Source organism: Brassica oleracea, chromosome C6 (genome assembly GCF_000695525.1).
Source record: "Brassica oleracea var. oleracea cultivar TO1000 chromosome C6, BOL, whole genome shotgun sequence".
NCBI lineage: Eukaryota > Viridiplantae > Streptophyta > Magnoliopsida > Brassicales > Brassicaceae > Brassica > Brassica oleracea.
The window spans coordinates 27,832,337-27,844,794 of NC_027753.1; the positions used below are offsets into that span (position 1 = coordinate 27,832,337).

At 38.0% G+C, this 12,458-nt stretch overlaps 1 protein-coding gene and 1 non-coding gene across 2 annotated transcripts; both read left to right on the forward strand.

Annotated features, from left to right (window-relative positions):
- The first annotated feature begins 2,849 nt into the window (after positions 1-2,849).
- TRNAI-UAU lies at positions 2,850-2,923 on the forward strand. Its single transcript has one exon. It is a non-coding gene; the product is annotated as a tRNA-Ile (tRNA).
- A 1,637-nt stretch (positions 2,924-4,560) lies between these two features.
- Positions 4,561-5,389, forward strand: LOC106299698 (protein YLS3-like). Its single transcript, XM_013735744.1, has 3 exons — positions 4,561-4,899; positions 5,014-5,049; positions 5,269-5,389. The coding sequence occupies exons 1-3, from the start codon at positions 4,563-4,565 to the stop codon at positions 5,343-5,345; spliced, it is 450 nt and encodes a 149-aa protein (XP_013591198.1). The 5' UTR covers positions 4,561-4,562; the 3' UTR covers positions 5,346-5,389.
- The last annotated feature ends 7,069 nt before the right edge of the window (positions 5,390-12,458 follow it).

The following is a 12,458-nucleotide window of genomic DNA, read 5'->3' on the forward strand; positions in this document are numbered from 1 at the left end:
GTTTAGGGTTTAGGGTTTAGGGTTTAGAGTTGAGAAATGAGGTTTTGGGGATAAGATTTCAAATTTTGAAAAATAAAAAATTTAAAATTTTCAAAGGATAAACTTAGAAAGGTGCTATTTTGGTCATTTTAATTTTGGAGTGCTATTTTTGTGATATAAACTTAGAAAGATGCTATTTTGGAGATTTGCCTTTTTTGACAAATACAAATAGATGATCTTTTAATGACATAAATTTAAAGGTAAAACTTGACTGATCTTATATGAATCCACATTCATATAATTACACTTTTATTAATATCTAAATGCATAACATGTAAATACACATATAATACAATTTCCAAAAATATAACTTAGATTTGGACTTCTAAACACAATAGTAATTTATAGCCAAATCAACATACATTGATTTAAAATTTAGATTACAAGTTGGACGTCAGTGTAAATGCTTATAAGTTAATCTACGAATAATATACATTAGATACTAGATGATAACTTGCACGCATGCGTGGGGTGAATTTTGTTATACTAATGTTTGTACATTAAATAGTTTTAACATTTTGCAACACTACAATCTTCATCGATTGTAAAATGACGAATACAAATATTGGTCTTTTAAATGTATCATCGTTGTTGGAGAGTTAACGTATTACAACTCATTTTAATTATTTTTAAGACTTCATTTGTACAAAAGAAAATTAAGTTTTGCCGCTGACACAGATCACAAAACTCAGATAGGGCAACATCTCGATTTTTTTACTATTGATTTTTCATAAGTGATTTCATTTTCTACCTCTATAAAATTGTGTTTTTGTTCTCATTTTTGCTTCACTTATATGAGTTTGTTTTTTTAACTTCTTCTATGAATTGGTGAATTACATAAGTGTTAATTTAAAAAGATAGAAATCTGTAAAAATTAGTTTCATTCCAAATACATATCTAAAAATCAAATTTTTGAAGAAAATCACTGGCAAACTCTATTCACATGTTAGTGTTCAAATCTAATATATCAAGCTTTTATATAATATAAGTGTAGACTTAAAATATAAATGTATGTCCAGTATATAAATCATCTAATTCTAGAACAACACAATCAATTATTTATTTTATTAACCTATGCTTTTGATGTTTAGTTACTTAGAGTATACCAATAAAAAAAAAATATTTTAGCATTCTAGTATATGTAAACTATGTATAAAGTTGGAACTGATTGATTTATTAAATGATAAACCATAAAACTTATAATAAATCGTTCAAAACTTTTATACTTAGAATTAAAATAACTAGATAGGGTATTAGGGAGATACATATATTAGACAAATGATCAAATCTTTAATTCTTTGAACAAATCAAAAGGAGGTGATTAGAATCTTGTCATGATATTTCATTAAAATCTCTTTGTGAAAAAAATCAAGACTAAAATATTTAATCTGAATGAAATAATATATATATATATATAACATTAAAAATCACTTTGATTTGAAGAATTGTATTTTTGGGATTGTCAAAATCAAATAATATATTAAAAACCACACATTTAAAAAATAATTTGTATTCATTAAAGTATATACATTAGAATAAGCACATAAATCAAAATCAATACGTTTTGTTTATTTACAATCATGTTTTTGGTAAATAAATCAAAACAATGATTTTATTTCTATGCTATATATTTAAACTTTAGTGATATTTACATAGATATATATAGTATATTTTTAATATAAATATTAATTATTGACACTTCCTACTCATATGATTTTATTAACAATTGTATATTTGCTGCAAGAAAAAATTAAATCGTAAATCACAAAACTTTTAATGTAGGATTTATCAATACAAATTTCAAAATTAAAATATTAAGATCTCAATAATTTTTCAAAACTACCTTCAACCTTTTTTTTAACTATCACCAACCTGAATCATATTTTCCAAACAAAAAAAACATGAATCATGCAAAACGAATTGGAAAGTATTAAACTGAGAAGAAAAAGTTGAAACTGAATAAAGGGGAAACATAAACTTGTATAGATTTTTTGGTATACTCACACACACACAAAAATATGATGAAGAAGAATAAGAAACGACATTAAGAGAGAAAAAAACAAAGAAGAAACGATATGACATATATAAAAGAGAGATGGAATTAATTGCTTGCAAGTTATATATAAAGTTCAAACTCATGATTTAAATCATGTCAAGTTCGGAAGTTACTTTTCTTTGGGAGTAGTTTGGAAGTTAATTTGAACTTGATATGAGAAAATTTAGGGATTTGGATTTCTTTTGTCCAAGGATAAATCAATTTTCATTTTTTATTAATAACATTTTTATATATGCCACGTGTCAGATTCTGATTCTTCAGGCAACTTGCGCTTTAGTATATATAAAAGAATTGTTGAAAATATTGATTCAAAGATCTTTATATATGAAGCCCAACAGAAAGATAAATGGCTAGTTAAAATAAAATAAGATGTTTTGGGATTTTGTCCATCATTTTCCTATGCAATCGACAATTTGGATATGATAGACTCATAAGTTGATAAAAAGACTCATAAACAGATTTCAGTTATGCTATAAGAAAACATATTTCAAAATAATTTAACAATAACAAACGGATTTGTAAATACACAATTTGTAAACACTCAAGTATTGTTGCCTCAGTCGATGAAGCTCTGAACTTTTCTTTGTTGTAGAACTAATTAAAATTTGAAACATGAGTATGCATAAGTACTATCTTCAACCTTTTTTAACTATCATCAACTTGAATCATATTTTTACAAAAAAAAAAACTGAATCATGCAAAACGAATTTGAAAGTATTAAATTGAGAAGAAAAAGTTGAATCTGAATAGGCAAGGTCCCGTAGCTCAGTTGGTTAGAGCGTTGGTCTTATGAGCCGAAAGTCGCGGGTTCGAACCCCGCCGGGACCATACTTGGGGTAATATTTGCCTTTGAAATTTTAAAATATTTAGTTATAAGAGACAGATAGTTTCAGTTTTTAAACTTTCTATTCTTTGATTCTTTAAACAATAGAAAAAAGATGCACTTGATGTACTAAAAGATTTGATTGAATAAAATTTAACATTCATTCAAAAAAGAATCTAAAAAAGAATCTGAATAAAGGGGAAACATAAACTTGTGTAGATTTTTTTGCAATACTCACATACAAGAAAAAAAAGATGAAGATGAAAAAGAAGAAACAACATTAAGAGAAGAAAAAAAACGAAGAAGAAACAATATGACATAAAAGAGACAGGGAATTAATTGATTTCAAGTTATATAAAAAGTTCAAACTCGTGACTGAAATCATGTCAAGTTTGGAAGTTTTTTTTTTTTTTTTTTGCAGTAGTTGGAAGTTAATTTGAACGTGATATGAGAAAGTTAAGAGATTTGGATTTATTTTGCCACAGTAAAAATTGATTTTGATTTTCTTATTAATAACTTTAAAAAAATATATATATATCATGTGTCAGATTCGTCGTACAAATTTCGCTTTAGTATATAAAGGATTCCAAATTTTCGCTTTAGTATACAAAGGATTCCCAAACCGAACAATCATCTTCGAAGGCCTCGTATTAATATAATGGGCTAAACCCATTGAAGGAATAAAGCCCCAATAAGGTAGTTTCACAACCTTTCAGAATCAGGGAGATCAATCCAGTCCACTGAAGCTCGACTTCAACTTCACCACGTTCAACGTCGACGCCGCGTTTGACGCGAATAGAAAAATGATTTTATATATATATTTTTTTTACATACATCTATGTTATTAAACTAAAAATACTTTTAAAAATTGTTTGGAAACATAGATAATAATATAAAAAAAATATAATATTTTTTAAAAACATGGATAACAGTATATTAAGAAAAAAAAGTAATAGGCTTATGTTATTAATAAAAATTAGAAATCCTTTGTATTATGAAAAACTATATATTTGGCCCAACTTTAAAATACGAAAATATCTTAATCTAAGTACCTAAAAACATCTTTTGTCTAAAATAATCATATTTCAAATCAACATAGTAATTTAAAATTGATTTATATCAAAAATTGATTCAAAAATATACATATATTCAAAAATTGATTTTTACTAAAATAATTTTCAATAACCATTATAAAAAAAATTCAATATATATATAATAAAATACAATACAAAGCCACCAACTGAAATTATGGTCTTTATATTTCACATTAAGTTTAAAAATATAATATATATGATTATTTATATGTTGGTACGTATAAAATACTACTAACTATATGATTACTTATGTGATGGTACGTATAAAATACGATTAATTATATGATGACACATATATGATATATAATAGTGACATGAAAATAAATAGTAACATATTTTTGAAAAAATACCCCGCACGGGTCAAAATCTAGTATATGTTAAACTGCAAAAATCCAGATTTTTTATTTAATCCTATAGCATTAGAATTTAGAATAAATCAATTAAAACCAGGTAACAAAATCCATGATATTTAGAAACAAATAATACAATTCTGACTTTCCTCTATTTATAAGACGCTCAAAGAAACAACAAGACAAGATACACAAAAAATATGGAGATTTGCAAATTTCTTACCTGGATATTCTTGGCCATTGTCGTTCTCTACTCCGTCCAGGCGACAGCACAAGGAGGCCGCGATCCTCAATTGACGTCTTGCATGGAAAAACTTATGTCGTGTCAGCCGTACATACACGCGGTAAACCCGCCGCCTCCACCGTCGTGTTGCGGGCCAATGAAAGAGATCGTGGTGAACAACGCGCCGTGTCTATGCGCCGTTTTCAACAACCCGGCGATACTCAAAACACTAAACCTCACCAAAGAAAACGCTCTTGATCTTCCTAAAGCATGTGGAGCTAATCCTGACATCTCACTCTGCTCCAAAACCGCTTGTAAGTTTTTATTTCTCAGTGAATGTCTCGTCAATATATGTATTCATTATTTAATTTAATCAAACATCGTAAAGTAAATGACGATGTTTTATTCATTCCTTACCAACAATGAAGCTTCGCCGCCTACTGCGCCGCCGGGACCAACCAGCGGTACGTATAATGCACTCATATCAAAATGCAGTTAGATTTATAGACAAATATATAAATTAAACATTACAAAAACTCGCATATTTGACGCTTAATATGAACCGATAGGTCCGATACATTAATGTTTTGGAGTTAAAACAATTTGAATCTTCTAAAGGATTAGAGTTGATTAATTCAGTTTGTCTTACTGAAGTTAATCGATGTGACCTTCTTACTCAACAGGATGCTCTTCCGTTCAAGCTGTCAGCAACATTGGACTTAGCTTTCTGCTTGCTTTTGTGGCAAGAATCTTATATTGATTATTTCATATGTCAGTTTTTTGTCATCATTTTATATATTTGGCTCTATGTATTGTTAATGTTTCATCTTTATACATGTTTACATTGTTGAATTCTCAATTTCGGTTCTATTTTGGATTTTCTATAAATAGGTTGGATAATATTTCATTAGTCCAATACAACCTGAGACATATTTTTATGTTTTAACCAAAATTAATAGTTTTAAAATGAGGAGAATTTTAGAGATATTTTTAACATTGGTCAAATCGTCAATTATCATCAACAATTTCATATATATTATATATGATGATCAAATACATGTAACATATACAATAATGATGAACAACTTCACGAAGAACAATTCCACGATGTAACTCTTTTTGTAATATTTTGATCGATTGATGATTCTGCATGTACGACATCTTTGATAGATATACTTTCTTCGCAGCGCACAAGCACAACAAACAGCTTTTCCGCAACATTCTTGAATTTCCGATAAGCATTGATTATATAATTTGCAAAAAAATTGCATCTTCTGGAAAACTTTATACCTGATGCAGAAGTATTTAAATCTTAACCACTGGGTCGGTGCTTCCACAACGAAAATGTAAGGCCCCGATCCAACTGCTTAAGCCGCGGTCGATACCTCACGTCGCTCGGTCTATACACTGACCGAACCTCTCAAAATTTCGCGCTTTATTATAATGTCGCCCATAAGGCGATGCTAACTTAGACCTTAGCTTAAGACTACCTTAGTCATTCCTTAGCTTAGATCATTTCAACTTATGCACATCGGAATAATATCTACTTAATCATTGGTCTAAAACCAATATAATACTTGTCTGGTCGAATCACCTCAGCTAATGGTTAGTATACTCAACTATCAGCTAGCTCCAAGGTCGATCCTGAACCCAAATCAAGTCATACAAATCCGAGGTTCCATTCCCCTAACCATTCTATCTAGATCTATGCAACATTGCTAGATCATACCTTTGCTACATCTACGGAGCTTGTTAGCTCATTGTCCCAGCTGACTTAGCTGTCTAGCTAGCTCATCCAGCTAGCTGAGCTGAACCACTTCACTTAAGGTTTCATCTACATTCTTCCAGCTGATATAGCTGCGAGGTAGCTTTGCCCAGCTCCCCGTCTACTCGTACAGCTCTCTTATACCTGCATAAACTCTTCCCTTTGCTACTTAGTCATTCAGCCAACCATCCCCACAGACCAAATACCTTTGGGAAGTCTTCAGCTACAGAAACGACCTCAAGCAAACATGCTCCAAAAATTAATTAAAATTCATGAAAACTCCTGATAAATCCCAACTAAGAGATTTCCATAATCAGAATCCAATGAATCGACTCGGGTCATATGGATCGTGATCATGAACAGCCCGGCTAAGCCAAGGACTTCATTCCTGAACCGGCCCAAGGCCTTAGTTTAGTGCCTCCATGTCTTATGCGTATGCTCCCATGGAGCCAAGTCCTCTCATGGACTAATAATGCCCATCAGATCCTAAGTCAATCAACCAACCACCCCACATGACTCAAAACTGATGAGTCTTCACACTTACTTAACCGGCCATGGGACCATGTCCCAATGAACCCGATCAATCTTGCTCTTACAACCGGTGCATTCTTTGATCAATCAGATCAGACATTTGGATCCATCACCTATGGATCAGGTCGTCCATCCTTACCCAAGACCAGATAACACACGGCCTTCCTTGGATAAACACACCCGGCCTCATACTTGTGGTCCATACCACTTACTACTGGCCCAACTCACCTCCATGGCTTGCTGCTGGTTCCAAACGAATTGGACCTTGCACTCCACATGGTTCCTCATGTACTAGGACCCCCATGTGTCTCCTCCATGAGGCGGATGATTGATTCACACCATGATCACAACCAACACACACCATGACCCACCATGGATCACTATCCAATGAGTGGCCTCTAACTTCCATCTCATATGGATGAGTTAGATCAACTAAGATCCGTCCTTCTCTCAGGGTCCTGGATCCTTAGTTTACATCACAACATATGGTCTTCAAGGGGCGTGCCATACTTGGCCCTAACCGCACCACAAGAGACAGAAATATGAACTGGTAAGTAATTATAAAATCAGTTACCTTATACATGATCTGTCTAAATCATGTGCCTTCTTTATCCTTCATGTGAACGGCCATGATCCTCCAACCCACGCCTTTATAACGCCCTTATCATATACTTCCAGTACTGATAAGATCCATACAAGGGTCGCTCATCTCTTCCCTTGAACTCCCATGAAACCAGTTTCTACATTGCATCCACCTTTGAGGCTGTTCATGCCATTGAGAGTGAAGTCCGGCCTTCTCCATTCTCTCCTGCATATTTACGTGTGTTACCAAGACACAGAGGAAGCCTAGGACGTGTTCATCCATGATCAAACACTACCCAAGGGTCGTGCATCACTTCCCCCTCCAGTGCCCATGAAACTACCTTTCTACACACATCTGCCTTCAAGGCTGTCTCAACCATTGGAAGTGCATTCCGGCCCTCCAACTCCTCTCCTGGCTACTTGTGTTTATTGTATGGATGTAGAGGAAGCCTAGGGCGTGGAAAACAATAATCAAAACTCATCAGAGGGTCGTTCTCAACTCCCCTCTTGATTGCCCTCAAAACTGCCTCTTTGCTGCCTTTGAATGCATCTTGGTATTGGATTGTTGAATTCGACCATCTCTCTGTTTTTTTCTGGTTTTCTTTGTGTTTCAGGGTGTAGGAGGAAGCCCTGGCGTGCGTGCAAAGGCACGGACTTGCCTTCTTTATATAGGAGAAGGGGTGGTTACTTCTTAACCATTGCATCCCTTCGGTATCAATTCTGGCCATTGATTTAATCAATGGACCAGATCACACACATTCGCCTAGGGCAGTTACCACACACCCTGGAACTATCAAACCACTCCTGGACATGTCCAAAACAAGCCCACACGGATTGCCCATGTCCATGGCCTGACCAGAAGAACCCACCGGCACATAGCCATCCTTGGCCAACCAACCGGCCCGGTAACCGCCCAGACCTATCCCACTGGTCCAAGACATGAACGCTCAGTCTAGCTGAGTTGAGGTGATCCCCATTTGTCCCAGCTGACTGAGCTAGTAGTCCAGCTGCTGGAGCTGACCTACACTTCAGTGAGCTACACCGAGCTGCACTACACTTCACCTAGCTGGTCGAGCTTGCTTACCGCATCGCCTGTAACATCCGCGATCCTAGATATGGATTGTCGGGATGGCCATGGTTCGAAGAAACGAACCAGCCAGTCTTAAGACAAAAAGGCAAGCGTTCCATGGCCGAGATAGAAGGTTAAGAACATAAGGAAACTTAGACTTAACCTTATACAAGTCCAGAGTCAGCTAGGACGAGTAAGACGGTAGCTGGACGAAGTGAACGAGTAGCTCGACCAGCTCAACAAAGCTAGGTTAAGCTCACTCCAGCTCGACCACTACTAAGTCAGCTCCACTAGCTGGACTACTTGCTCACTCAGCTGAGGCAGCTGGGAGTCAGCTCATCTCAGCTTGGCGGACTGTTTGGGTTTCGGGCCGATGGTCCAGGTCCGGGTCAGTGGCGGGCCGTGTGGTCTGGTCATGGGGCCATGGACTGATTGGGTCTTTGGACAAGACCATGGGCTAAGTACAAAAGGCTTGGGGAGTGGTTTGGGCTTATGACCGACCACAAACCCAATCAGAATAAGCGATGGGATGCAAATGGCCAAAAGGGCACAACCCTTGGCCGATGGTGCCCATCCGCTAGCAAGTCATGCATGTTCGTGGGGCAAGACTTACCCCCTCGGTTTCTATAAATAAGGGGCCCTCTCTATCGATTTCAATCATCCATTCCAGAGTACTTTTACTCAGAGAAATCGTACATAGAGAAATAAAGAGAGAGAGAGAGAGAGAGTTCCGGCCAAAAGAAAGGCCGAGTGTGGTGGTGATTGTTTCCGGCGACTCTGATCTTTTAGGAACTAACCTCCGATCAAGATGGGAGACCAAGACAAGGAGAAGAACGTGGAGAACCCAGAGGTGGTTCAGAAGGTATGTGATGGGCCGTTGCTCCATCAGACCGAACAGACGGTACATGCGATTGCACAGCGGCTCTGTCGGTTCCTAAGTCCCATCCGGCTTCCCTTACTTGTTTTCTATCCGATCTCTTTCTGTTCTGTCTGGTATACACTAAAGGTTGTGTTGGTTCAGTCCAAGGGACACGTCCCTAGACTTGGCCGATCAAAACTTAACCACTAGCCTAGACATGGGTCGGCTAAGCGGATGGTTCGAATCGCACCTATGACTGGGCGGTTAGATCAAACGGTTGGGCATGCCTCCAAAAGGCATGAGTTGCCAAAGGTCACGAGTTACCAAAGGTTGTGAGTTGCCAAAGGGTGTAAGTAACCAAAAGGTATGAGTTACCAAAGGTTACGAACATCAAGAGGTACGAGGACCAAGAGGTACCAATGACCGAAGGGGTGCATGTTCCAAACGGTGTATGTTGATGCAGGTTCTGTCCGATCCTTAGGGATCAGTCCATGTCTTGTCTGTTTAAGACAAGTACACAGTTTGTCTAAGCCAGGGTATGAGTCACAAGGTCTGGTCGGTTTCTTAGCCTACCGGATTGGGGTTGAGACTTACTCGGCCGTTGGATCCAGGCCCAAGGCCGGATCAGGTAAGGAAGTTTGTTGGGCCATTGAGCCAGACTTCATTTGGGCTGGTCAAACCTAGATTATATCCGGATAGGCGGATTGGTCTTTGGGGAGATCCGGATCTGTTCGTGTGTTCTGTTTATCTATTCTGGACTGTCTATCTGATTCTAAGTCAAGGGGTGGTTGGTTGAATGACTTAGGATACAGTAGGCATGTTCATATTTTTTTATAATTATATTGATTGAGGTTTATCTAAGTTCTAGGAACCAAGCCAAGCATTGTAGAATCAATCCGTTCTACCTTCGGTTATGATTAATGCTTATCTGGTTATGGTTTCAGGAACTAAGGACGGTTCTGGTCAAGCCAAGGAGCTGTGAAGGCTCGGTCAGTGAGAGGCTGTGTAACGTGTGGTTAGATGATGCTAGGGACGAACTAGTTATTGTCTATGAAACTGTGAACAAGTTGTGTATCGGATCTCATGTTTCTAAGTAATACAAGTTTAACACATTTATATTCCGCTGTGCTATTTGTTCAATTGTTTATGAACATCATATTCGAATATGACTTAGTAAATAAAAGACTTAAAAGGAATCAAACAAGCAAAGAAATTTATAAAGTAGCATTCGGATCCAGTTTGGTCGAGAGGCCGGATTCAGGTGTTAATACACTGCGGCTAGCTTGCTTCCTTTATCTTCTCCAATCCTTCTAAGTCCCTTAGTCTATTTTCTGGCCTAAACTTAGTTTTTCCATGAAACCATTCTGATCATTCACTTCATCGAGCTTCACCCGAACCTCGTCCAGCTACCGGCTCGCTTGTCCAGCTCCTTTGAGCTTGCCTCTGCCCTATTTTGGTTAAGTTCCAGCTATCGGATTCCTTTAACCACGTTTTGGACCATGACACGCTTGTCTTTAGGTCGTATGACCTAGCTGGGCGTCTCCTCGCACCATGGTCCATCCAGACGATCCTACCTAGGATCGGGGATGCTACAAGTCTCCCCCACTTGCGATGTATTCGTCCTCGAATCCAGTGGTGTTAACCTCTTGTCTCATGACAAAGGTTCCAACCTTTCCTTAGCATCCGGAACATGGAGCATGCTCGATTAGTTCTTCCTAACCAATTCATTGCATCTCCCGCTATGTTCCTTCTCATTGATCACGTCTTGATCATCATATATACAAGTCTCCCCCACTTCATAGAGACTTACCCCAAAATCTTATCAAGTGGTCCATCAAGCACCCATACAAAGACATGACTTGTGTCACTGACCCAACTCTCCAGGTTGCGGTCCTTGTAGACACCAAGTCCATATCTTTCTTTAGAATGTCGTCTGCTCTAGACTTCATTCTTCTTTTTTTTCGGATCTTAGTCTATGACTAGATCAAACTCAGTCCCTAGGAACATACTGCGTACTCAAGTCTTAGTAGATTAAACCAATCTCCAAGCCACTCAATGCACCAGCCAAGTCCTAGCGAACATGTTCTAATCTTTAGGCTGCTCACTCTACCATGAGTCCTAACAGAATGTTCTATTTCCTTAAGTCCTTCCCGGACACTAAGGTTTATGATTCCAGCCACCAATTACTGGATCATTCCTTAACCAGCCACAGCCTTTCCCAGCTTGGCCATACTGCGATCTTAGTCCCTACAAGACTAAACCGCCACACACTTGACATCTGTCCATTACTGGACTTTGTCATAATTCGATCATGGTCCTTTCATGGACTCGATCATATTCCGGTCATGGTCCACTCAGGGACTCAGCCGTTTCAACCCGACCATAGGCCCATCTCCGAATAGGTCGTTTCCTGATCCTCATCCCTTACTGGACTTGATCATATTGCAGTTATATTCCTCTCAAAGACTCAACCGTCTCACTCCAACCATAGTTCCATCTCCGACTTGGTTATGCTGCGACCCATGTCCTTTCCTGGACGGGGTCGACTTCAGCTCGGCCATCTCGGCAGGAGCTATGCGATATGGACTTTTAGACATTGGGGCCGTCCCTGGTTCCGGTTCTGCTAGGAACGGGCCAGCCCTACCAGGGGAATTCCCTGTAGTGCCCGAAACACATCCTCGAACTCACTAACCAGCGGAATCCCGTCCGGGTCACCAGCCCCTTCAACCTCCTTAGTGGCGATTGTGGCCAATAAGCCTCACAACCCTTCTCGAGCATCCTTTCCACTTCGATTGCTGATATCACTAAGCATCCAGAGGTCGGACGAATACCTTGGAACCTGATCGGGGGTCTACACCCACTTTCAAACTGCACCCTTCCTCTGTGACAGTCCAGAGTGGCCCGATTCTTTCCAAACCAGTCCATGCCTAATATCACCTCGTGACTCTTTAGGCGGACACAACCAGATCATAGTCCATCCTGACTAGATCCCATTTGGACTCGTCCGAGTAAGCCAACCCTGGTCCTTCTCTGGACTCGATTGCATACCGAACCTGGTCCACTCCCC